Genomic DNA, 26,566 nt, shown 5'->3' with positions numbered 1-26,566 from the left:
GCTTCTCAAATCATACCCAAGAATTATTTGCAAAACTGCCTGTCAGCATCATCCAAAACTGTACCAGGGGCTACTTTAACCACTTAGCAGCATAAAGGATTGTGTTGCTGTGCCAGGGTCTGGCACTTGCCTTGGTGCTGTTTAACTTACTAAAATAGACAGAACCCAAGTGTATGAAACCAGTCCAAACTACATGAATCAGAAACACTCTAACTGGTGAATGCTGGGGTTTGGGCATTATCCGTGTTGCATGGGCATAACCACCCCGTAAGATTCACTGAAGCGTAAGCCATTGCTCTTACATTGCTTTGTCCTGCTCTCTCTGCTAGACTATGTCAGGTGTGTGCCTGATGCACACAGCTCCTTGCCCAGACTAGTGGCAGTCTGGTTCAGGCTCCAAAGGAGGCAGAGGCCTAGGCTGTGACCTCCTCTTCCAACCTGAAAACCCACACAGGGACAGGGTGACGTGGTGAGGATTGGTCCATGTGGGCTTGGAAACAGGAACACTGATCCTGCAATTAACACATTATGTTATGCTTGTAACATTCAATCATTATTATACCCATAGAATTTTGACACCTCTCACTTTTATATATTACTTCAATAAAAACACTTCTGCTGGTATCTTTGGTGGTGATTCATTCTTTAAGTGGTCACCACCTGCATGTTGACAAGATGCCAACAGATAGTACACAATATTTATCAGCTTTGGGATCAAGAATAACTACTGATATATCAAATTCATGAATTCTACTGGCTTCTGGCTGCTATTTTCATCAACTCTTATCATGCAGATATAGCTACACAACAGAACTTTATAGGATGCCTGTGTACAAAATCATGAAGTTTTGAAACCAGAAATGGAAAAAAAGTTACTTCAGCCTAGAACTTACTCCTAGAAGGGGTTGTCCCAAAGACTAGGGTTAACAGGCTACAGAGACACCTATTTCCAACCTGACAAAACCAGGCCATGCAAAACCAATACATTGTAAGACTGATGCAGTTGCAAAAGCTGAAGGGAAGAGGAAGGATAGAGCGGCACAATGCTCTCCAGGCTTGTGACTTGGAAGACATACTGCAGGTCAGCGCTGCTGGCAAGGCTGCAGCCATGCTAAGGCTGCCCCAGAAAATTCACTCCAACCTCTATGTAACTGGAAAAAATAATATAAATCAAGGATACATGTGGAGAGCTAAAAAGGAATCACAGGATGACATAGTTCCTAGCATAGCTCTTTGGACTTTAAGGTTATTTGCACAGAGCAATAAACTGACCTCAGGTTTTCAAAAAAGGTCCAGGCACAAGTTACTGTCATCTGCCACTTAGATAATCAGAAACCTCCTGGATGTAGCCTGACTCTCTCTAGGTCCATTTACAGCATCTACATTCTACTTTTCATTCTACAGACCATTTATATGATAAATAAGGAAAATCAGGCACCCTTGGAAGGAGGTTGTCAGCACTGCAACACGTTAGGTATTTTCCTTCACATTTGCTTCCTCAGTACCTTCAATCTCCCTCTTGAGGAGTCTAAAGTATGAATCATTACCAACCTAATAAAAAGAGACTGCTTTATGTCAATACTTACATTTGACTAGAAACATGTGTTCCTGATCTCAGCATTAAAAGAAAACCAAACAAACATGAAAAAATACCTCAGCAACATCAAAGACATAAAGCTTGCTTTTAAGTACCTGAATAGCTTTTTTTTTAAAAAGCTGCCAAAAACAACAGCAAGCCCTATCCAGACACCCTATGTTGTACACTGGGAGCATACCAAGGGCAGGATTCCTCTGTTCAGCTAAGACATTCTACATCAGATATACCCATACCTGACTAACAGTCAACAGTTCCCTGGTTGTCAGCAGGATGTAAGGGGCACTCCACAAGTGTAATTCATTTAATACTGAAGTGCCTCAAGTAAGAGAGATGAAACACAGTAGAGAACTTAATATTTTTATAACAAGTATGTCAGAAGTTTGGCAAGTGCATTCCATCCTTTGCAGCCTCCTATAGCCAAGAAACATCTCTGGCTTTATGTACTGTCTTCACTGACATTTATTGAGCAAAGCAAGGTATCTTCTGCAGTTATGTGAGGCCCCCAGGGCCCAATCCTTCCCTGTCAACAAAATACTAGAAGTACTTCTATCCTGTAATTCTGCATGTATGCATAGGTGTCACAATAGCTGCATTAGCATGTGCATTTCCATAGCAGGTCCTAAGACATGTAACAGGCATCACTTCTACTGTAGATGAGGGTGGAAGTTACAAAGCTGTATAGTGACCAGAGACCCTGACTGACCATTTCAGATCTGGCTGTGTCAATGATTTGCAGTATGATTGAGGTCTTCAAATGATTCAAACTTAAAAAAACAAAAGAGTGTTTACACCAGTAATCTTATTTCAGTCCCTCAAGTGACACTGTCAAGAGTTTTCCTGTCCACCCTTATGAGCTACAAGTGGTTAATGGGCACATAGAGCACCACTTTCAAGCAGTTAAAATATCTACATACAAAACAGACATTAATTCACGGAAAAAGCGAAAACAGTGCTCAACTTATTGTGTTTACTCCTGACATCAAACTGCAGTCTGCATGTATGAGTGCATTTCTTACCCGGTCACCTTTACCACCAGGAAGGCCTGGAGGACCAGGCAGTCCAGGAAGTCCAATATTACCCTGGGGACCCTGTGAAAATAAATCATGGATGTAAACTTAGCCAACCAGGTTTAGAATGAACAACTAAGGGTCATACCCTGAAGCAGATGGGGCAGAACCTTATTCCCAGAACAGACTTAACTTGATAAAAGAGGATTATCTGATGCAAATAGGGCTGATCCAAACTACAGCACTTTAAACAGAATCTTATTATGAATTTATTGCTGACAATCACAACAGAAATAACTTACAGGGTTTTCTACCCTCCAGTCCCTCAACGACAGTCTGGTTCTCTTAAAAATACTTCCCAAGATCTTGCACTCTGCAATTTGCACATTCCTCTGGAACAGTAGGTTCTTTCAGCCAAGACCTCCCCAGCTATGCTTCTGACCGATACTGTGTAAATACTGCTGGAGCTCTGGTAAAAGATGGCATTCATAACGTGCTCCATTCATTAGTTTCACGTAGCTGTTAGCAGAAAGCCAGTCTCTCACTGCTCCTGCTCCCAGGTACACGCAGCCCACACAGGAGTGTGCAACTCAGCTTTGCACATCATAGGATTTATGGGTTTATTGAGTAGAAGAAAAAGTCACACACATCTCCATGTAATTTAAAACAGCATTTTCTAATATTAGCACAGTCACAGAGGACTGAAAAAGAAACTGAACGACCACTCATTTAAATGTTATTTTCAGTTCCCTGCATGGATAAGTGAGTAAGTGTAGTTCCAAATGATACTAAAGCTCCTTGAAAGTAAACATGAGCACGGAATATGGAAATAAACTGCTTACCAATTTCCCTGGTAAACCTGGAGGACCTGCAGGACCTGTCTCCCCTCTGCTACCCTGGAAGCAGAAATAGAAGGACAACATTATTTCCTGAAATACATCCTGTGATCTGGGAATAAAGTATGATTTTTTTTCCTTAATATTAAGTCATTTACACTACTTAGCAGTTGGGTTTAATTGAAACTTCTTTTCCATAGTGCAAAAAATACCATATGCATTAAAACCAGTGAAACTTTCTGAGTAAACATTTTTAGTTAACAATTGCATATAATCTTTATTTAGCATTAAATGATTCAAGTAACTCATTTTGCTGAGTGATTAAGCACAATGAAGTTCCCTTCATGAGATCACACCTTAGAGTTACTTATCACAAACACATTCACTTCACTATGACAACTCTGGCACTCACACTTAACTTTAGGCTTTTGATTAGTTTCATCACCTGAACTCCTGTAATATTTAAAGCACCTGATCCCAAATGGACAAAGGTGAAAAGTGAATGCAGAAGTAATGCTTAATAAACTCATGCAGGTTTTAAAAAAGTCTAGACTGTTATAGGGAAGTGTAACTTTTAAAAATCCCCATTTATAATAGTGATAAGCATAAATATGTGCTTTACTGCATCTTTATGTCTTCACTCGGGACATGTTTATCCATCCAGATCATTGTATTCACATCAGTGTTACAACTCCATTTCTTAATGCAGCCATTTGTATACATAGCGGGGGTAAAGCTGACATTGAGCCAAACTTGCAAAGATTTTTGAACTAAAGTACCTTTCTCAAAAGATTTTGTCTTTTATGATTGAACTTTTCAGAACAGCTCAATAAGTTTTATAGCTTCACTCTCACATGTACAGACATATCCCTCGACAGATAAATTCAAACAGTGTCCCAACACAAGCCTAGGTCTCACTCGAGGAACTCCTCTTAATTTCACTGTGTGAATATGTAAGGACTATTTGCAATAAAAGAAAGATATAACATTTAAGATTATAAAATGTCAAGAATTGATGTTATTAGTTATGCAAGTTGATAAACGATCATACAATAACATAGAATATTTTAGATAAAAGCAGATCTTAGCATTCTAGTGCTGTGTGCACTGGATAATTTTAAATATAGGATTTTTTTCATAAGAACAATATTGTGAAACGTTCTGGCATACCAAATAAAAGATGGCAGACATGGCCTTTTACACTAGGTCATAAATCCAATGACAACTTCTCACACAAGCTTAGGAAAGCTAACTCTACAATCCAAGAAATAATTAGGTATCCTGGAGAGATCACAGAACCAAACATAAACAGACTTTTCCGTTCACTTCTTTCAAAATATCCTGTGGTGTTAAAATACCTATTACTTTAAAGCACTTTGCATAATTTCTAGAAGCTTTTTTATGCTGAAAAAAAAAAGAAAGAAAGAAAGGAAAAATGCCCCCCAACTCACCTTCATTTTACAACCCAGAAAATGCATTAAACTTATATTTAATCACAAAAATCTGAACTCCATCACCTGGAATACTACTACATTTCTGATTCAGGAAAGATGAAGCCTAAATTATGATCAGCATTAGAAACTTGTCTTCTTGTATCATTGCCATAGCAGTCATTGCTGCATGAGATCAAACAAAAGCAGTATAACCTTCAGAGAGTTAAAATCATATAATAAACCTCTTAAGCACACCAAAAGTTCTACTGGTCATACAAAATCCAAGAAAAATCTTCAATTTTATTTCAAATGCAGAAAACATCTTTCGTCAAATGCACACCACAAGCACTGTGTCAAACACAATGCTTTTCTAAGGGGCTAAAAAAGGAGGTTAGTATACGGACGACTGGAATACAAACGCATGGTGTTTCCTGTAAATGTTGGCATTTATGCCTGTAAGGACAGATTACTTCAAACGATGGGCCACCACTGCAAGATCTGCAGAGGTGTTTTAGCACGTAAGAGAAGAACTGGAACCCAAAGAATGAGGAATCCTGTTGGGCCCTGGTATAACTAGAAAGACTGTAATGCTTCCTCCCAAGTTACATCTGACTGAAATGGCCTTAGGATAGGTTTTACAGTAAACTGGTTACTCATGCTTCTCTTCATAGTAAATGAAGAAAAAAGGCATTTTGAAACATCCTCATGTAAATATTTAAAATTCAACACAAGTCATTAGAAAAACCTAGAAGCACATACATTTTCCCCACATCTTATAGGAAGGCTTTTGTAATAACTGGTTCAGAGGTTGACATCTTTACTTGGTCAGATGAAATGCTCCTCTGTGCTGTAAGTCACTACAGGCAGTAATCAGAGCAGAAGGCAGCTTGGCCGTGTCCTCAGCCCACCTTTCTTACACAGCAGCCCTCTGTATAACAGTGAATCGCTTCAGGCCACCTACAAACAAACAGGCATGCTGCACTGGTTTTAACAAAAAGACAACCAGAATTTGTTTAGTTTTATATACTTTTGACACCCTTCAAAATCCATACTTTTCCTAGAGGTGAAAGGCTTAAGGAAGGAAAGTAGCCACTGCAGTTCAGAGTGAGCTGGGACAGACAGGCTTGCGCCCATGCTGGGGAACATCCCATGCCTCAAGGAAAAGGCACATGCAGAATGGTAAGTTTGAAATGGTAGCACAGCAGTGCAAGTCTGAACACCACCAGGAGGCAGCCCTTCCACAGCTCCTGTGCCAGACTGTGGTTACAACAAAAATCTACCTTCCCTTTTCAAGGCATGATTGTTGGACTCTCAATACATTTAAATGAAGGTTTAATGTCTGTCTCACAGTTCTGTTAGATCTATATTCAGCCTTTGAATGTAACACATAAGAGAACCTTACAGGATTTACAGCAGACCTTCCTTTAGCTTTTCTGGGATCATTTTCACCCTCACTGAAATTTTGAAGACTTGATGCTTTTGTAGAATTCTCACAAAGAGTTACAGAATGCATTTGCATGCTAAGACAGTTTCACTGGGTTATTGATTTCCTGTTCATCAATTGAGTGGAACAATAATAAGAATGAGAATACACCCCAGGTAATTTGCATCTCACTTAGTTGCCCAGATAAATGAAACACTAATTAGAATCACTCGAGAGGTAATCCACAGCGTATATTGTAATAACTCTTTTCTACTTAAAAAATTTGTTTTAATAAAATATGTCATAGCACTGCCATAGAGAATTAAATCTGTGCAGAATAAAGAAGAATAAACAAAGTACATTTTGGCTTTTTAAAAACTTCATATTCAAAGTCTTTTGCAAAATGTAACCCATTTATCAATTATATACTTGTGAGACTTAAACTTATCAAATTTTTGTGATGCAAAATCTCAGAGGAAATATTCATTTAAGTTTAAGGATTTATCCACAGAAGCATCAACAGGACTCTTTGACCCTCAATACAGTACTGAAAAGCATCCAAGAATGTAAACTAATATTTGACAGAAGAGTAAATATACAAGTAACTTTCTCTGAGATTTTAAATGTACCTTTGCAACTTTGCCAGAGTAATAATTTAATTGTACTGCTCAGGATAATGGTAAGAGGTAGATGTAGCATGAAATCTTCCCTCCTCTTAATGATGCCATGCTTTGGGCACAAGCAGCAGCTCACTAGCTGTCATTCTCTTCAAAAGTGATACCGTGGCCAAGTCTAGAGGACAGAGACCTTTCATTCTGACTGTGTCTACAGCGTTAGCTGAAGTCTAGGACAGCTTTGGTACACGAGCTCCATAACAAATCCATTTTTTACCCAGGTTACTGTCTACACTGCTTAGGAGAAGACAACATTGTGATATCTGCTGACATCCAGAGGTCTACCATGCCCAAAAGTAAAAGAAAGTTGTTGTTGGAGGTGAAGGGGTAAAAAAAGAGGTATCAGACAAGAATCTGGCCATGTCATTTAGGCGGACAGGACTGAATACTAGGAGAAGTGAAGAGGCTTGGAGCTTATCAAGTTTGCCTGGGATATGCAGTCTGCAAGCGTGAGAGGAAAAGTGCTACCCTGTACAAACCATGCTGAGGAATTGGGCAGGGTCAAAAAGTTTTGTGACCTTCATCTAGAGGCTTAAGTTTACTGGATGAAAAGTACCTGGCAAGATGGAAATGTACTTTGTCCTTTTGACTCTGCTATAAACTCTGTAGTGCTAACTAACCCCTTTAGCTGTACCTTAAATGTAAACTATGACACCACTTGTGGAACATGTCTGACATTATGTATAAGAAACATGTCCACTAATTCCTAAACATATCATATAAACTGAGACAAGGACATTCCATCCTACCACACTACCATTACCAACTACAGAAAGTGACCCATTATTTATTGCAGTAATGTAAAAAGAGTATGATAGAAAAGCTACATCTTAGTTATAGTGTTAGGGTAACCAAAGTTACGTTTCAGCATAGGCAGGACAAAAACATCTTTAAAGACCAGAAAATTATTTACCTGAAAGTAATTTAAGATGCCGAAAACAGCATTCTCCTCTAACTTTGGGCTGTGTGACATCCGAGTACTAAATCCAAGGTACTGTCCAGGTTTCCCCTTTACAGTGAGACAAAGGCACTTCCAGAGAGGAAGTCAGCCCAACAGACCAGCTCACCTCAGAAGCCTCTCAGAGGGTCTATGGTATCAAATCTTAGGCAGCCAGATATTTAGACTCTCTTGCTAATGTTGGGAAAACATGTATTACTTCCTAATTACAAAACAACACATACAAATGCTGGCCTGCATATACATCAAGTTTGCTCAATTTGATAGTATGGAGCTTTAAGTGATTACTTCAGTATTACAAGCTCTCTGCAAAACCACAGGGTGCAATGCAGGCTCTCCAAATGTTAGCAATCTACAGGTTAAACAGCTGAAGAAAAGCAAGGGATGAAAAAGCAGAGGCAGGGGTCAGTATTTTTGCAGACACTAAATTAGATTACTAAATCTCAGGAAATATGAAAGAAAATGGTTAAGCAGCTTAGGGAGCATGACTAAATTCCACTCATTAGGAATGACATTTCCATATTTGAGAATTCCTTCCTTTGGGCCACCTGCCATGATGACTGACTTAGAAAGGTTTAAATCACAAATGAGTTTGGTCATTACTTGGATTGGTTAGACTAATGTGAAGCAAACATAAGGTTAACCAACGAAACAATTAGAGTGGGGTGGAGAATATGTTTCATTTAGAAATGAAAGGCAAAATTTCCAAGTTGGTCCAGTTGTTTTTCTGGTTTAATGAACACATGAATAGTAAAAGTTGTTTTATTCCCCTACACACTCACATGCCAGTGGAAGTTTTTTAAGGAAAAACAATAACAGACTAAAATGACACTTTTTAAAGCCAGTATCTCCTAGGGATATTTGCCAGAGGTGAGGAAAAAAAGTCTCCTAATGCACGAGTTTGCCATGAGTTTTTAATTAGAGCTAGCAGTCTTGTTTTCAAATATTTAGTACCTTCCCTGTGAAACTGTAAATGTTTAGAGACTCACAAAAGGCCAAAATTTGAATCTGCTGTTTAGCAACAATATCTTTCCAACTATATTCCAATAGTTGTTTAACAATAAAAATACACTGAAATAACATGCTTTATGCCAGAGGACTCTACAAGTTATTTGGCAAACAGTACAGAAGTAGTATTTGTCTCACAGAGCCACTGATGATAGTGCTCTGTAGGTTTCGGGGGTTCTGGGGTCCAGGTCGGGACGGCCGGACGTAGACGGTGACAGATGGAGACAAGAGATCTCTATAGGCAGGTCTTGGGACACAGTCGGTTTATTGTAAAGGGCGTGGGTATTGGGGCACTGCTCAGAGCTGGTAGACTCAGCTCTGAGCAGGCCCAAGAGAGCAAGAGAGTGAACGGGTGAGAGAGAGAGTGTAAGAGCAAGAGTAAGAGCAAGAGTAGAAATGGAAGAGAGGAATAGAGAAGAGAGAATCAGAATGTCTGAAGTCCTGGTTACAATACAATAAATCATCTTCTGTACTGAATATTCTAATTGTCACTAACCAATCTAATACAAGATACAAATCCTATAGCATTTACATACAGCCTATAAGAGTTCTTATATTACCATAGAGTGTTACATCTTAACTTCTAAAAACTACTCTTTGGACCCCTTCTGCTGAGCTAGTAGGGTCTGCTCTGACCCTTGGACCTGCCTGCAAGCAGAGGGTATTGTTCTATCAAGAGGGGATTACTTCAGTGGCCATACCATTGTTTTCTAGTTGTTCAGTGACTAAGACCTGGTATTTCAAAAGTGGCTTTCATTTCGATGTTGCCTGTAGTTTTCATATTCCCAAAATCTTTTGTCAGGCAATCATATTTCCAAGGTTTTCCTGTTTCATCTTCCCCAACAGTGCTCCCTTGTGTAACTTTTAAAAAAACTACACACTAGTTGAAGTGAAAAATTTCTCTCAAAAAATGTCTTTTGCAAGTAGATAAAGCTGAAAACCCATGTAGTTTTTAAATATAACACAAATGTAGGCATGTTGGTTTTCCCTAATGAAATACCAGCCTGCTGGCTAAATTAGCAGAGCCAGCCTTGTTATACCCCAACAAACCTTCACTAGATTTCCTTTCCTCTGGAGTTCTGGCCCTCCTGGAGTTACCAGCCGTGCTGTCTTACCCAGTCACAACATAAAGAACAGGTAAATGAAATAGGGAAGTGAAGAGGATCTCACGTGGCTGTTGCTGTGCAACCAATATATTAAGGGACTGAAATTCCCCTTATCCCGCAAAATATCAAGGTTTTTTCTTTCTCCAAGGAATAAGCCCAACCCCTCTTGACTTCTACCTGAGTCTTCTGCAGCAAGAATGAAATAGAAAAAAGGGGTAAAGGGGAAAGGAAAGAACTGAAGTGAGTACTAAAGTGGGTAATTCAAAATAAGAAGAAATAGGCCAAGAAAAATACCTGAATAGTAACCATAAATTTCTCAGGCTTTGAAAGTGTTTGGTTTTGTAACTTTGGTCAAAAACAAGCAAGTATTAAAGCTGTGAGAAAATTTCAAAAGAGTAAAGGAAAAAAAAAAAAAGAAAAATTCTCTTTAGAACGATTATAATTGAATTATAGCTGCTTTTCTCGACTTATTGCCAAATTGTCTAGTTTTAGAAGTTTGACAATCATGGCACACAGAATTATTTAACCAGCAGATTACTTTTTTTTCCCTAGGGCAGAATCCAAAAAGCTGAAGTTCAAATGTATCTGCTACATGTACATGCTGCAGAAGAAAGAGAAAACACTCTTTATTCTCCCCTGGAAATAAATATCGACTTAGCTTAGACCAAAGGTCTCTGAAGCTCAGTAGTTCAACCCCATGTCCTTCCTACACAGAAAAACCCTCATCACCCCCATTTTTGGTGTAGAAGTAAAGTGTTCCTCAAAAAAAAAAAAAAAAGAGAGTTATTCCAGTCGTATGCTGCCTGTAGTCTCAAGATGATGGGAGCCAACATAGTTATTATCCAAGGCTCTTTAGAGCTTTAAGGGAACTACAGATGAGAAGTAGATTACTGTTTGCTGTACCACATACAAACTTACTTTATAATCAATAATTTGCTTCCTTTCTTCATGACTCATTGACTAAAAGCTTTCTTTTTCTAAACTTTGATTCTAATGTTTACATGTTTTCCAAAATGAGTGCACTTTTTAAACACAGAAAATAAAGGCAAGGAATCCAGGTGCCTTGCTGGTCTCTAGAGTGATAAAAGGAAAAATCACTGTATTTAATCTGCATTAAGTATTTTTGTCCATCTACAGGGTTACTAATAATTAACCTCATGTGTCAACCCCTGTTCTATGGACTGCTGATTTTGTAAATTCATGTTCACATTGAAAGGATTAAAAGAATAGTTCAGCAGATTACAGTGCATTATCAGAGTGGGCAATTACTTTGGTCTGATTCAATTAGAATTCCTGTTCCTGTCACAAGTATGAGTCCAAGAACAGGGCTGAAAACTTTTTCTAGTGTACCCAACAATTTTAAAGACAAAGAACAAAAATACATGTTTGCAAGTTGGGTATTTGGGAGGCTGAAGAGAGCTGTAATCCATCCTAGTAAATACTCCCATAATCCCCTTTTTGTATCACCCTTAGGCAGCTGTGGACACAGTAGTCATGCAAAGATTGCCCAAAATAAATGTTATCTGATGAATTAATGTATCTAGCCCATGATAGCACAAACCACAGAAAAAAAACCAGAAGAAAATGGAATCTGTTACTTGGCTGACTGCTGGCATATGTCTAAGCAGCTAATTCACAGAAGATATTCCTGACCCTTACAAGTACATCACAGACAGTAGTTCACTATACCCCATATGAGAATAACCCTACAACTGCATGAGCAAAACTTGTACCACTGTAATACAGCAGAAGCTCAGAAAATTCCAGGAAACTATCCCTAGGGTATCAGTGGCAAGAGGGAAGCCTGAAAAGGCAATTGCTTACAGAGCCTGGAGCCTGGTTAATGTCATCAGAGTGACTATTTGTACATGAAAATTTTCTTCAAATCACTGAGCCTCTCATCCCCCTCCATCCAGAATGATTAACAGCAAAGGGAAATTAAATCAGCCTTATGCAGCTTCAAACCATGTCAGGTCCCCTCTAGAGAGAATCAGAAAGCAGTACCCAACACTCTCCAGTATCCAGCTGTCCTTTGTCTTCAAAACTGAGCCTTTACAGACGCCATTAGTTCACTTTTCTTAGCAGATTTATTTCCTGCAACAATCTACCTGCCCAGCAGCAATTTCTCCAGTCTTCCAAATCTTTCTAGTGTTAAGGAAAATCTCCAGGGAAAGAAATTACAGCATCAGTGTTTCCAGTTAAAGATAAATTCTATTCTTCACACCACTATATCTGCGTTCATAATGCCAACCAGAGTGTTGCAGTCAAAGAACAGGAGTTTGGTTCCAGCTTTTTGTCACAAACCACACTTATCCCCTCTGTTTTGGCTTTTACTCAGCATATTTAAATGCAAAGACAAGAAGAATATAAGCAAAGGTTAAAAATTTAACTTTCCACCAAAGCCAGAAACAATCATAGGACATTATTGGATATATAATAGGACTGTATTTCTCTATGCGATGATGCACATCCTCTTGGTAAAGAAGATAAAGAACTATTAATTACCTCAAAAATTAGAACTTCTAATAAATAATAACTTTACCTTGTGGCTAGCTTCAGCAACCCTATATTGAGATACTGTAATTTTACATACGCTCAGTTAGAGATTTATTCCATACTTACTGGTGGTCCCCGGGGTCCTGTTGGACCTGCTTCTCCCTCTGGGCCCTGTTGACCCTGTTTTGGGGAACAAATTTGAAATGCAACAAATTTGAAAAGTGGTTTTTTTACACATTGTTCTAGATCTTTTGTATAAGATTAATGGTTTTACCTGTTTACCAGGATTTCCCATTAACCCTGGCACCCCAGGAGGACCTCTATTACCCTGTTGGACAAAAGATGAAAAATATTAGCTGAGCCAATGGTTTGCTATTCCATTTTAAAATAAAAAATTAAAACAAGGAAAGCAACAAGGTCTAAAAAAAATCAGCCTGTGTCAATTTTTTAACTTCGGCCTTACTTTTGGTGTTCTTTTAACTTTGACCAAACCCTTCTATCTAATTTTTCAAAAGTCAGATTTCAGTTCCTTTGCTGTTTGTGTGCTGACAAATCCCAAATAGATTTGATTGCTGCTTTCAAATCACAGAAGGCAATATCACTCCATGTAATTTCAGACAAAAATCTTGTCTCAGTCTAGTTTTCTTTTTCAATTACTTACAACTAAACTCAAACATCATTGTCTGAAACATTCCACAGTCTCAATCTTACAACAACTTTTTAAACTAGATTGGAATTGATGCTGCAATTTGGTGCTACCTAAATAGAGGTAATAACCTCTGTGATTGAATCAGCTTAGGGTGGCTAGAAATACTATCTTATTACAAGATCATTCATTTCAAGCAGTAGTGAGGTAGGCACATCACAAGCTTCCTCTAGCAATGATTTCCACAAGTTTAGAAGGAATGGCCTTTTTTAGGTATTATTTAATGCCTAGAATAATGAAAACCATGTCATGTAGCACAAGAATCATGAAAATGCACAGGCCAAAGTTGATAAAAAAAGATATTTAATTCCTAAGGCTTGTCTCTTAACACAAGAGAAAGTACAATTTCATTGAATACTTTAGAACTTGATAAGCACAAATACAGTGGTATAAGAAAGACAATACTCAAGATGTTTTACCTTTGGGCCAGGAATACCTTTCATACCTGGAGAGCCTGGTAAACCCTGAAAGAAAAAAAAATTTACGTTTGTTTGTGGTTAAGGGGTTTGGAAATGGTGTTAAAACAACATCCTTCTTGTGCTTGAGTATTTCTAATCCTTTTACTTGATACTGAAGCACTTTCACTCAATAAGGGACCAAGTTTGAATTCTTTCTGTTTACAAAGTAACAGATAAGGAGTATTATTCTTACTTCACAAATTGCAAAAGGAGCATGGATAAGTGAGATGTTGTGACTCTTTCTGTCTTAGACTAGAAAGACATGCTTGTCCCAGTGTGCTGAGACTGGAGGTGCAGATTTTAACAGATGCCACTGGACACTTTTCATTCCCTCCTCACTTCTCTGCAACAGCTCATAGCAAGTATGCTTTTACCAAACTATCTTCAAGCTTGAGTTCATTTAGTATTACAAATTTATTATGTCCAGTTCTGTTTTAAAACATCTCCTTCACTATTCCTCACAGCAATTAGTCCTATAGCAAAGTGTTTTAAAGAGGTTTTATTTAGCCTGTGACAATTGGCACAGCTTCCAAACTCAGTTAATGCACAAGGATTACCTTCTGAAAGGGCCCATAAAGCACTACTGATTCCCTGCAAGTTCACCACAGGGGATACACCAGAGACCTCCAACCCACCCACAGAAAGAAGCATGACCGTGACACATTCCAGATGTTCTGAGCCAGCAGAGTATCAAAGGATGATGGTTCGTGTAAGGTATGCCAGACTAGCAGCTCAGCTTTTCCTGCTCAGCCTAGGAATAGTTTGGCCATAGTCAATACAATGAGACCAGCCCTAATTGTGGAGTCACACCACAGTATCCACGGGGTCTCAGATAGGAGAATCACTAGGACAGTCACATCCTGGCCACAAAGGTTTTGTGAGGCCAAGTTCCTCACAATGGCATCATAAGGAGATCTAGGCTTTTGTGCAAAGGTTTTGCATACACATAGCAGAATTTCCCCTTGCATTACACATACTCTGCCCTGGGCCTTTTGCTTAGATTTACACTTGAATTACTCCAATATCAGATTCAAATTAACCTATACACAGCCTTTCTATGATTTGAACTAAGCCTATCATTCAAAGGTAAAATACTTGATACTTACTGGCAATCCTTGGAGCCCTATATCACCTGGAGCTCCAGGTTTTCCTGGTTCACCCTGTAAAACATTTTAAGTTGTAATTTATTCAAATCAAACACGAGGGAATATTTTATTTCTGGAACACAGAGTTGACATACTTTTCGATCTACAGTATAGGAATGTTAATTAAATTACCCTAATAATGTGCATAAAGCCACAAGCAGCAGCCACAAATGAGTGAACAAATCTAGGGCACTACCAAAGTGCAGACATATGCCAACTGTGCCTTACTTTAGCTCCAGGCATTCCAGGGATTCCTTCACGGCCATCAACTCCTGGTAAGCCCTTGAAAAAAGAAAACAGAAATTAATGTAACTTTGAAGAGATTTTGCCCAAGCACTAATATACAAATTAACATCATATGAAGCAAATAAAGAAATTAAATATACATACAGGCTCTCCTTTAGGCCCAGGGAGGCCATTTATTCCTCTTGTACCTTGAGGACCCTAAAAATAATAACAATTTTTAAAAATGCAGCTGAAGACAATGAAATGACAGATTAAAAGAATGTCAATGCATACTCATTCAGATATACATTATTTTGAGAGTACCAGTTATGCACTGTTTATATGCTATTAAGTAACTAATGTCTGCAAGTCAACAGGAGTCAAAATTTGTCTGCGCTCACCCTTTCTCCCTTTGGACCTGTCTCTCCTAGTGGACCTCTCTGTCCTTGATCCCCCTGTCGGAAAAAAAATAAGTTTTAGAAATAAAACCAGAATAAACTTCCTCGTGTTTTTTAGCTAAAGCTCTCAGAAAATCAACAAGTACAACTCACATTTGGTGAAAGTCTCAAAATCACACTATATTTAAAAATGCAGTTTTAAGAAACTGCAGCTGACAGATATATTTTTAAAAACAGAGCTCAAGCCATCACCTGGGATTTTGGGAGTGTCTAAGCAAAGGATGTTGCACTTGTTTGTTTAACACAGTTACTGGCTATTCCAAGCACAAATTCCAGCTATGGAAGCAGAGAGCAAGGAAGAATTTAAAAAAACAAACTAACAAACAAACCAAAAAAACCCCAAACAAACAAAACACACACACAATAAAAACCTCCAACACAAATTGTACAAATTGCCCTGTACAGGTTTTGTTCCAGTTTGATACCTGAAAAATTCCAAGCCACCCTAATGCACAGGAGGACTCAGAAGGAAGAGGTAACCATAACATACTAAGAAGTTAAAATGGGTTCATCTACCTCAAATTCTTTGGGAACATTAAGACATTACAGACTTGATATCACTGTAATATCATTTATTCACCTGTGGGGAATCAATAGAATTGGATTAATCAGAGGTTTTTTCGATTCACAGCCACGAAGTTTCACTAACTGGGAAGTGTTTGGATAACCTACACTCTACTTACAGGTGCACCAGGAAGACCTTGGGGACCAGGATCACCATCAAGACCACGAGCTCCCTACAAAACAAATAGGTAACACAGGATATTAAAGTGAACTGCTGGAGAACTAACAACTTATGTGTCCTGCTTTGCTAAGAGCTGTAAACTCTCTACAGATGAGGGGGGGGGTTATAGCTCCAATTAAAAAAAAAAAAAAAGAGATAAAATTTTCTTCATCTATCTTGTTTTTTTTAATGGAGATATAAAACAAATATATCTTAACTATGAAAAAATATTAGTCAAAAAACAACATTCAGTTCATTCTCTAAAAATTCTAGGAAGGAGGTAGACCTTCACATGCTGCTTCAAAAAATCTCTGTGTCTTCTTTAATAATACTATATCCTTCATCGCATAATAGAGTAACATCAAAATATGCAGAGAAATCATCAAGTGCAGTGCAGCTATTTCTATCACATATGTTTCAAGGAAACAATGCAATCACTACCTGGAAATAAATGTAAATGTAGATAAAAAAATGGTTTTAAAAAAGATTGAGAGGGAATATGGAACTCCTTTGTCAAACAGATGTGGTAAATATTTCAAGTAGACAAAACATTACAGAAAATGTAGGCAAATAACTACAAAAAATTAGAACACAAAAAGGCCAGGAAAGTGAAGTAAGATAGTAATAACTTAGCAAGCATGTCCGAGAGGTTAGGAAGGATCATTCATTAGAAGATTCATAATCAGGAGAAATTTGATGTTGTCTCCAAAGACATATGATCACAAGATTTATGTGATTTGACTTCTGGAGAAGGAGACAATGGCAGGATTTCTTCATTCTATTCCTTTCAGAAATTTTTACCATATAGATTTAGCAAGATCACAAAACTAGAAATGTAACAGCCAGTTTTGACTGGCAGCAATTTAAGACACAGAGATGTTAAAGACAGAAAGAATGGAAAAAAGAACAAACTCTCAATAAAAACTCCTGACAAAAACTGGGATGATGATGGAAGTAAAAGGCTTTAAGAAGATAAAAATCGCAGGAGGGACTACTTAATAGATTTTAGGTTTAATTAAAATGTGCTATAGTTCATAATTGTTATAACTTGTTATCTTGCTAACTACAGACTTGCATACATGCAAAACTACCATAAATACAAGGACTGGGGAAAAGGAGTGAAGAGTGTCCTTCATCAATTAGAAGGACTGAGCTACCTTTCTTCCTAACAAGAAGTACAGTAGCTGTGGAAATACAGCTGGCAGGAGAGAGAAAATAAAGGGGAAATAAAGAAGAAGTTTAAATAAGCTTTTTAAATATTCAGAGGTGTACATTTTCTTTAATACAGGCCATTTTATAGAAAGAAAGGTTAATACTCACTTTGGTACCTTTAGGTCCCATTATGCCAGTTATACCTCTGATACCTAGAATGCCCTGAAATAGAAAAGTATATTCAAATTACGCTTAATTCTTCTGATCTGGACTGTCCTAGCTTTCAGACAGAGGACTCAAGGGTTCTACACCCTTTCTTTATGATTATTTTACTATTTTCTTAGTATTAAAGGAGAAATCCAACTACTACTGCATTAGAATTCTTAATTTATATAGTCATTTGATATTTTACTAATTTTAGAACTTTTAAAAAAATAACAAAACTATCAGGCTGTATTATAAAACCACAAATACACCGTAAGGACAAAAAAAACTGCACTGTTTTTCCATCTTGGCTACCACAGAGTTGAAGCATTCTCACCTGCAGCTTGTGTGAAAGGAACATGTGAGGGCCAAATTTGCAAAAGTGGCAAGTTGCCTTAAGTGGGGGATTGGATGCAGATAAAATAGGGCAAGGTTTTTGGGAGCGCAAGTGCTAAGCTTTTATGTCCACCACACAAGAGGCTAAACTGAGTAGACACCCTAGCGCAGCAGGATGTATCCTAACTATCATCACAAAGTTAGATGGAATCTTGCACAGAACATCTGAAGCCTTGTCAGCCCAAAAGGTGAGGAAAATCATGATAATGCAACAATGACTACAGCAGCCCCACATGGGAGATGAACACAGTTTAATCCTGCTTCTACCACAGTTTAATCTTGCTACTAAGTTGGAAGTAGGCACGCTGTGGTATCCAATACTTTCTATTGAAAACAACACCTCCCCCAGGGGTGGCTATCTTGTGCAAATCTTTTTGTCAATACAATACATTGGTTGGATTGCAGGTGCTGTAGTGGAGACTGGATACTTAACCCCTTTCATTCATTTATGAATGGAACATATAAGATACAACAGAGTCTACAGGCTCTCCATCTGTGCCTCTAAAGCATTGTCTGTTCTTTTTCACATGGGTTATCTATCTGATATCACTTTCTGCATATTATGAAAGCTAAATTTTAATAGAAAAAAAAATTTTTAGAGTTTATTTGTAAGGTGACCAACTGGTGATACAGTGAAATGTTATGAGTAACACATTAAAACAAAAAACAAAACTGAAGAAAAGTCAATCTTTAATGGGTTTTTAATTCTACTGTGTTATTTCACAGTGCCTGAGGAACTTTACCAAAATTAATAAAATGAATTGGTCCCCACAGGCCTTTCAGACAAGAGAAGCTGCCTCTTACACAAGTACTTTGTCTGCAGCAGGACCTCAGGGATACTTTTTCAGGATCAAGCATCAGAAGGAATTCACCCTTTCCTTTACTTAGTCTGTTCTTTATCTTTTTCTAGTCATAATCCAGAGCTTTGTGTTGTTTTATGTTCATATTCATAGAAAATTTGGAATTTAGCATTTAGATGTCACGTGTGTTAAGGTAAGCTCCTGTATAATATCACATCGGGACACCAATGGCATTAAATAAATACTTTTACACCTAAGAAAAAAACATGAGATCTCATCAGAAAATAAACCATAGAAATTAAAGGTGTTACGCATGTTTCTCCTACTTAGAATGACCCCTTTATTCTGTTCCCTAGCCCTTTTCAGCCACGGTAACCATAAGAGCTCCTCACAGGGAACAAGCTGAGGAGGTATGTGTCAGAAGTAAGTGCAGTAAATCAGAACAAGAAAATAACTAGGTATGATTGAGGGATACTTCTTCTGTAAGACAAAAGGAAAAAAACTTCAGGAAAAACCCCGTATTCTTCAGTGGTTGCCAGTTCATCCTCAAATCGTAGCTAAATCTGAATTTCACAGTTGACTCTGTTTCAAACAAACAGGTCCTTTTCAAGGATGAAGTCAGAGTCATAAAAATTATGAAAAGGAAGGCCAAGAAAAAAATAACCCAACTGTTTTCACAATATAAGCACAACACAAAATTCAGGACATGAAAGAGTTTTTAAAGTTAGCCTTTCCATAGAACTATGTGGAGCTTTGTGCAAAGCAATAATGGGAGGGACTTAAATAATTCTACTTTCATTCATAGACAATATGGCAGAATAAAGAGAAAGGTGCATGGAAGTTTTATAGTATCTTTTTCCTTACAATAATAAAAAAAGATATGTCATTGTGAAGCAAATGAGTAACACTTTAAAAGGAAATACTTTACTGGAGGGCCTTGAGCTCCCACTTCACCACTGGGTCCTTGGTCCCCTTCTTCACCCTGGGAAAGCAAAAGGAATACACCTGTAGCCAATCTGTACCATGCATATTGCTCTGTATGAGGTGCATTTACTATTTAATGTTTTCTGTCATCATGTCATGCTTGAAAGAAATCCAGATGAGGTCACACCACTTCCCCAGACAGATATTCGTTCACACTCCATTCAATTATTAGTCAAAAGGGTAATTTCAAAGAAACCTCAGTATAAAGAATAATGATATTTTACTCTTAATCTGTCATTCCATTTTTTCTTGACATCAATCTCTTCAGGATTTTGTCAGGAACTGTAGTGATAGGACAAGGAATAAAGGGTACAAACTGCAAGAGGGGAAATTAAGTTAGCTATTAGGAAGAAATTCTTAATTGTGAGGGTAGTGAGACACGGTAACAGATTGCCCAGGGCAGTTGTGGATGCCCCAACCCTGGCAGTGTTCAAGGTCAGCCTGGATTAGGCCTTAAGCAACCTGGTCTAGTGGAGGTGTCCCTTCCCATGGCAGAGGGGTTGGGATTAGATGATCTTTAAAGTCTATTCCAACCTCTCAACATTCTATGATTTCTTGTTCTTCCAGACTAAAAGTGCAAAAAGTTTTCTCTAACGTTTTTTCCTGCAACATTGAAGCATGGACCAAGGCAGTGCAAATCTGAAATTTTCTTGCAAATATTTCAATATTAATGAGGTTATATAACAAGGGTAATTCAAATCAAACACCTTAAGAGAGTTAACATTTCAGTTTTCAAAGTGAATCAGACTTGGCCTCTGCTTATGAACTTATACCGTGTCCTTTCCCTCTCAAATGTCCCTTTTCCCTCTCATTCTTCATGTAACTACTCATCTGTGCTGCAGAACAGCTAACTTGGTAAATTCAAGGAATTATTCCTCATTTAAATGTTTGAAAGTTTTTCAGTTAATAAACTTAGCTTTAATTTTTCCTGTAAGTTCTATAATAATTAAATTGAACAATCAAAATAAAAAGCAAGAGGAGTATGACTTGTGCATCATAATAATTACATAGTACAGGTGAATAAAGAATAGAGATGTGCCTTTGTTTACTGTGGAGCAGTATGATATGTAGTACTATAACATGTACATACTTCATGTATTTTGTTAAAACAATTAATACTTAAAATATAATACTGTTTTTGAAGGCAAGGCTACACTATTATTAATTTGCTAAAAACAACAGCAGTTTTATCCTCTTTTTTAATGTTACCTTATAACCTTGTTTTCCTGGTTCACCAGACTCTCCTTTTGAACCTTTTTGCCCCTAAATTTAAAAAGAAAAACCAAAACAAATAAATAAATAAATAAATAGAGACTATTCAGAATTAAAATACAGTTTTCCAAAACAGACATGGACTGCTGAGAGCTGTCTTGCTGGTCCCTCCCAACTCCTATTCACTACTGCTTCCTCACCTGTCTAGGAAACACTACATATCAAGTACCATGCTCAAAATATCTGCTTCTGGATCTAACAAGGCTGCATTTCTAGGCAGGTCAGTATTTCTTCTTATGTTATCCCATAAAAATTTCCTCAGGCCAACAGTATTTCTAGAAACCAGCAAAGAATATATTTAAAAAATCTTAGCTAAAATGAGACTTCAAAATATGTTAATTTCAATTTAGTATGTTACACGTCTCCCAGGAAGAGAAAAAGTAATCAAAAAGATTAAGACTCTGGGGGAATATTTAGAGTTTCTGGAGTCAGACCACAAATGACCCAGGAAGTGAATGAAGCAATCTTTCACATAATGTAATCTTCTCAGGACCACACATAAATTTTACCGTGAAGATTAGAGGGGTAGCAAGAGATTTCAACAACAAGAAATTATCTTGGCAGTCAACAGTTGAATAACCATAAGCAACCGCACTGATGCAATCTTTTTTGAAATTAAGGGTGAAAAGCCCTTTTTCTAGTCAGTAATTAACTACCCTCCCCCGTGCCTTGAGACAGCATTTCTGGAAGGAATGCTGGAACAAACAAGTTCTCTTACCTTCATACCCATTAAGCCAGCATGTCCTGGACGGCCAGGTGGACAAGCACTGGGACACTGGAAAAGCATTCACATAGTTATTACCATATAGGCTGAATAAGATTGCCTGAGATTACTTAAAAAGAAACAAAAACAAGGACAATAATCTTACCAACAGGTCACCATCTTGCAGGCCGATAGTTCCCTAAATTAAATTAAATTAATCAAAGTCAGCAATAGAGCAATAACCAGACATGACTCGTTAGGCGATACAGTCATTAGACAAAACTACTATCTAAACCTGGAATCAGAAATACAATCAACCAAAGGATCTCTCACATGAAGAGCACTTAAACCATAGGATTTTGCTGTAGGACTGCAGGTCCTGTCCTCTAACTTAAATCAGCTTTTCAAAAAACCCCAAAATATTTCTCTTGCTTTTTAAACTACCTCAAATATATCTTCTGGTAAATATAGAACAAATATGTTCAAACCCCATTAATTTCCTACAGAGCCCAAGACAATTTCTATAATGAGAATAACTTAGTGCCATTCAGCAAAATATTCAGGTCTTTACAGAGAAAATTGTTTTTACAGAGAAAGCAGTCTTCTCAAAAGTATTGGTAGATGACAGTTGCAATAAACTAGACATCAGTGTACAATGAGATGGACACAGTGGGGGGAAGGCCCTCTCCCATATTAAATCAAATACTTGATGGAAGCTAACAAGAGGCTTATGAGGCACAACAGGGAGAAAGATTATTTCACAGCAGCAGCTGGGTTCTCTGAAGCCCTGTGGGAGGAAGCACACTGTTTCAGAGGAAAGCACAGGAGAGTTTAAGGAATGAGCTCCTTAAAGAATGGTCTCCTTATATACAGAAGGATTTTTTAAAAGCCAGGAGTATTTGGGTCCATAATGTCATCAACTGGAGTGGGACTGTGGCACTTTAGAAACCTAAAAAGGACAAAACTTTAAGGAATAGAAGCACTACATGCCATTACTGAGAACTCATTTCCACTTGTTTCCAAACTACTCTTCTCCAATTTACCATTCATGTTTTTTAAAATGCCTCTGCCAATTCTCTGGCAACTTTCATGAAAACAAGAAACATGGCATAAATAAAGCGTAGGTATTTAGGGTCTGTCCCTAAAGAGTGGGGAGGAGGAGATTCCCAGCAGAAGAACAGTACAGATTTTAAAAAGACATTAGCATGGCACCTTTCCCAGCAGTTTGCATTTCCCTGCACTCAGACTGAGATGTGTCTGCCAAACTCTCCATTTTATCTCTCTGGGCAGGTAAATTGCCACAAGACAAAGGCATAACACACATTCCTCCTCCCAAGAGGTTAAGAAAAGGTAGACATTCTCCTGGAGAGGCAAAGCACTGCTATAAATCTTTCTTCTATTCCTTGCATGTAGCAGATTCGATTGAAGAAAGACATTAGAACTCAACCCACCTGGAAGCACATATTTCTGTCTCATGAGACAAATATTAATTTTTTCTTCTCCTAACAGAGAAAAGCCTGCCTCTACTGAAGTAACACCAGTGAAGCCCAACAAAGACTACATTTACAGTACTATGATTCACAGGGAAATTTAAAACCTGTGTATTTGCAGTTTACAGAAATGGGAAGGCACCATGAGAGAAGTTAGACGGTTTGCATTTCAAACTATCTTTTTAAAACCATAAAGAGCAGAAAATTGCTTTCTAAATGGAAGATCAAAATCCTTCTGAAATCCCAAGGTCAGCATTCAGCTGTAGAGCTTGGGGAGAACCTTCGTTCAAGCAGCAACAACACAAAATTCAGATGTAAGCACATATTAAACATAATCACTTACTGGAGGACCTGGAGGTCCTGGTAGCCCTGGTGGCCCTCTTTTTCCTGGATCTCCCTTAAAAAGGGTAAAATAATTTAGTTGACTGATAGTAATAATGACAACCAGTAGGCACATATTCAGACCACACAACAACAGTGAGAAATTAAGAGGCTGCAGAAGGACAGACTAGGTAGGCATTTCAAACATCAACACACAACACGGCCCCCATAACAGAATGGGAGAACCATTTTTTTTAGTAGAACAGCAGCCATGTTGTGAAATAGGAGCTACAAGAAAACCAAAACATTTTCACCTGCTTTAGAAAGCTGAAACACCTGACCACAGGATCATCTATGCACTCCTCCTCTATAACTGCTATTAAGTTATGAATGAAAAGAATACTAGTAAATGGCAAAAGTGCCCAAAGTGGAGAGAGGGGGAAATCCATTTTTTCAGAGCACAAGAAGAATTTACCAAGTTAGAATTTTTCCCAGTTTTGTGAAATTTTGATGCTGAGTGCTCCCATAGGTTATGTGGAACCTCTGGAAATTATTTTTTCTGAATGTTTTTAATTAAAATAGATCTAGTAATTGGGCAGAGACCACTTTTGAACTTAATATTGTCATTTCAATAGTATTTTTTACATTTTATTAAGTCATAAATGCAGTTAAGAAGATGAATATAGAAAAATTATTCATTAATTCTCAAAATGCATGAGCTATAGAGCCATTCCTTTCCATGCAATGCATAATTACATTGTGGGACTCATTATTACAATGTGTTATGGAGGCTTGGGATGTAAACAGATTCAGAGACCAACTGCGTTAATGGTTCACATGCAGCTTTAGAAAAGGCATCATGGATGCAATTTCTGATTCAGGCAGTCTCTGAACTACCAACTAACTGCCAGAATTTGTGACAGTACGACAGAAAAATGCCATTTTACAAATAGCCCGTACACTTCCCTAGGTATCCATTTTTGCCCCTCCTACAAACAAGACAGTGAGGTAGATGGCTCATCTTCTGAAACAAATTGGCAATTTTTAATATTCTTTTAAAATTAATTTATATAATTGCATTAAAAAGTAGGTTTTATTAAACAAAAGTTTAATGCTTTTTCAGATTTCAAGTAGAAAAATACCAGTTGGTATCTACTTCCATTGCAGTAAAGTGTGGTGTCAAAATAAGACAGTGTGGTGAAACTGAGTGCACAGTTCTGCAGTAAGGTCAATAGATGGAGCCACATTTAAAATGAGACCAAGAAGAAGTACTGAATGGCCATGTTCACTGATATGCAAATAAAAATCAGTAGTTTGAGTAGTTAAGGTTTACATTTCCTATATTTCTGGCAGGGCTGCTTTTTGATTTCAGCTTTCCTTGAATAAGAAGAGTATGGGACACTCCATGAAACATTTAATTCTAATCTGACAGGTGGCCCTGAGTTTGTGCTATTCATTGTTTTTATTTCTGATGAGCTTCAAACATAATCCTTCTTCTATCAGTGATCACTGCTCAGGAAAAAACCATTTGAAAATGCTGTGATAGCCCAAATAGTATTTAGATAACCACTTTTTCTTTAAGTACCTTCTAGCAGTTGAATAAACCTACATCTTCAGCAAACACAGTAGTACTTACAGGTGGACCAGCACGACCTACTTCCCCGGGAAGTCCTGCTGCACCTGCTGGACCCTACAACAGCCAAGGTAAATAGTATTTTTATGCCATGTAATACCTATGTAACAAACATCCAAGGATTGAGAACATGTAATTCTCACAAACTATGCCTTCAGACACCAATATTCTTGCCCCATATACCACAGACCTACACAACCTCAGTGGTAGCTGAAGAGAACATACATAATAGACATAGAATGTAAAGATTAAAACTCTCTTTTTTTACTGAATTACTTTTAATTATAGTATAATAGCTTTATTAAATATTCAAACAGATTCATTGAACAGTGTACTTATGAATTGTAAAATTGATACTTACAGGTGGTCCAAGAAGCCCCTTGCCCTGTGAAATATGAAAAAAAGGTCAGAAATATGGGGAGGGTTCCAAACTTAGTTAAGCTGTTTTCCAATAATAGAGTATTTGGGACAAAAAAGGTGTAAAAAAACCCTCATCTGATTCTGCAAAATAACTTTCAAAACTTGTTTAACTACTGTTAAAAATCAATTTTATTATTAGATAATCAGTATCTGTAGAGAAAATTAAATTTCTGATTAACTTGCCTTGCAGTATCATTACATGTATTTATAAACAAAGATACTTCCACAAAGGAATGAAGACATTAAAGGCTTTGTGTTTAGATAATTATCAAGTACCATGATAAACATATCTATGCTATAATAATTTCCTTCTAAAGGTACATTTGAATTTATAACAAAAGATAACTTTTTTCCCCCAGTGCTTCTCTGAGGCCTAAATCCATTAAACTTAGGGGTTTTGGTAATCAGAAAGAACACCAAACTTCTCCTGTTTACATTTTCCATCAGTATTGTTCTGAATCATTTTAACGAGAAGTGTCCAAGATACAAATGTGTTTCTGCCTGTTCGGATGATACACTCCCTCTAAGAAAACAGATCCCTCAGTCTTGCATTGTAAAAGCAAATGGAAAATTTTACAGAGAATAGCATCAGTGATATGTATGAAACGCTAAAATAAAAATCCCAAATACACTTAAATATGCAGGAGATTTGATGTAATAAGGCACCTGGGCTGAATGTGAGTTAAAAAGCCACAGAATATCAATCCAGGGTTGTATTTGTAGGGCTGTTTAGAAAAGTCTGTATAACGCAGGCAAATTTTCAAGCATTCATCAGAATCATTCCATTTTAACCATTTAATACACAGCAGAAAGTAAGCTTGCATAACCTACATAATCCCTTTTCTATTGCTTCACACTTCCTTGCTACAATTCATGATATTATACGTATCTACGTTTGACTATACAAATCAAACTTTCACTGCATCACATATTCAAT

At 37.5% G+C, this 26,566-nt stretch overlaps 1 protein-coding gene across 4 annotated transcripts in view; it reads right to left on the bottom strand.

The window, feature by feature from the left end:
* The window catches only part of COL9A1 (collagen type IX alpha 1 chain), a 67,551-nt gene that overhangs the window by 15,205 nt on the left and 25,780 nt on the right, over window positions 1-26,566 (bottom strand). For 2 of the 4 annotated variants that reach the window (XM_039568926.1, XM_039568927.1), the window contains 18 exons: window positions 25,571-25,594; window positions 25,213-25,266; window positions 23,599-23,652; window positions 21,932-21,964; window positions 21,781-21,837; window positions 21,000-21,053; window positions 19,735-19,788; window positions 17,575-17,628; window positions 16,214-16,267; window positions 15,474-15,527; window positions 15,238-15,291; window positions 15,076-15,129; window positions 14,809-14,862; window positions 13,664-13,708; window positions 12,813-12,866; window positions 12,665-12,718; window positions 3,447-3,500; window positions 2,614-2,685 (listed from right to left, as the gene is read on the bottom strand). In XM_039568926.1, coding sequence (XP_039424860.1) covers window positions 2,614-2,685; window positions 3,447-3,500; window positions 12,665-12,718; window positions 12,813-12,866; window positions 13,664-13,708; window positions 14,809-14,862; window positions 15,076-15,129; window positions 15,238-15,291; window positions 15,474-15,527; window positions 16,214-16,267; window positions 17,575-17,628; window positions 19,735-19,788; window positions 21,000-21,053; window positions 21,781-21,837; window positions 21,932-21,964; window positions 23,599-23,652; window positions 25,213-25,266; window positions 25,571-25,594 — 933 coding nt within the window. Of the gene's footprint in view, window positions 1-1,586; window positions 1,609-2,613; window positions 2,686-3,446; window positions 3,501-12,664; window positions 12,719-12,812; window positions 12,867-13,663; window positions 13,709-14,808; window positions 14,863-15,075; window positions 15,130-15,237; window positions 15,292-15,473; window positions 15,528-16,213; window positions 16,268-17,574; window positions 17,629-19,729; window positions 19,789-20,999; window positions 21,054-21,780; window positions 21,838-21,931; window positions 21,965-23,598; window positions 23,653-25,212; window positions 25,267-25,570; window positions 25,595-26,566 lie in introns of those variants that run through there. The other 2 variants (XR_005604178.1, XM_039568928.1) reach the window with 2 other exon arrangements.

The sequence above is a fragment of the Corvus cornix genome, chromosome 3 (assembly GCF_000738735.6).
Source record: "Corvus cornix cornix isolate S_Up_H32 chromosome 3, ASM73873v5, whole genome shotgun sequence".
NCBI lineage: Eukaryota > Metazoa > Chordata > Aves > Passeriformes > Corvidae > Corvus > Corvus cornix.
The sequence above is the reverse complement of the archived record's forward strand: the minus strand, read 5'-3'. Positions and strand labels throughout refer to the sequence as shown.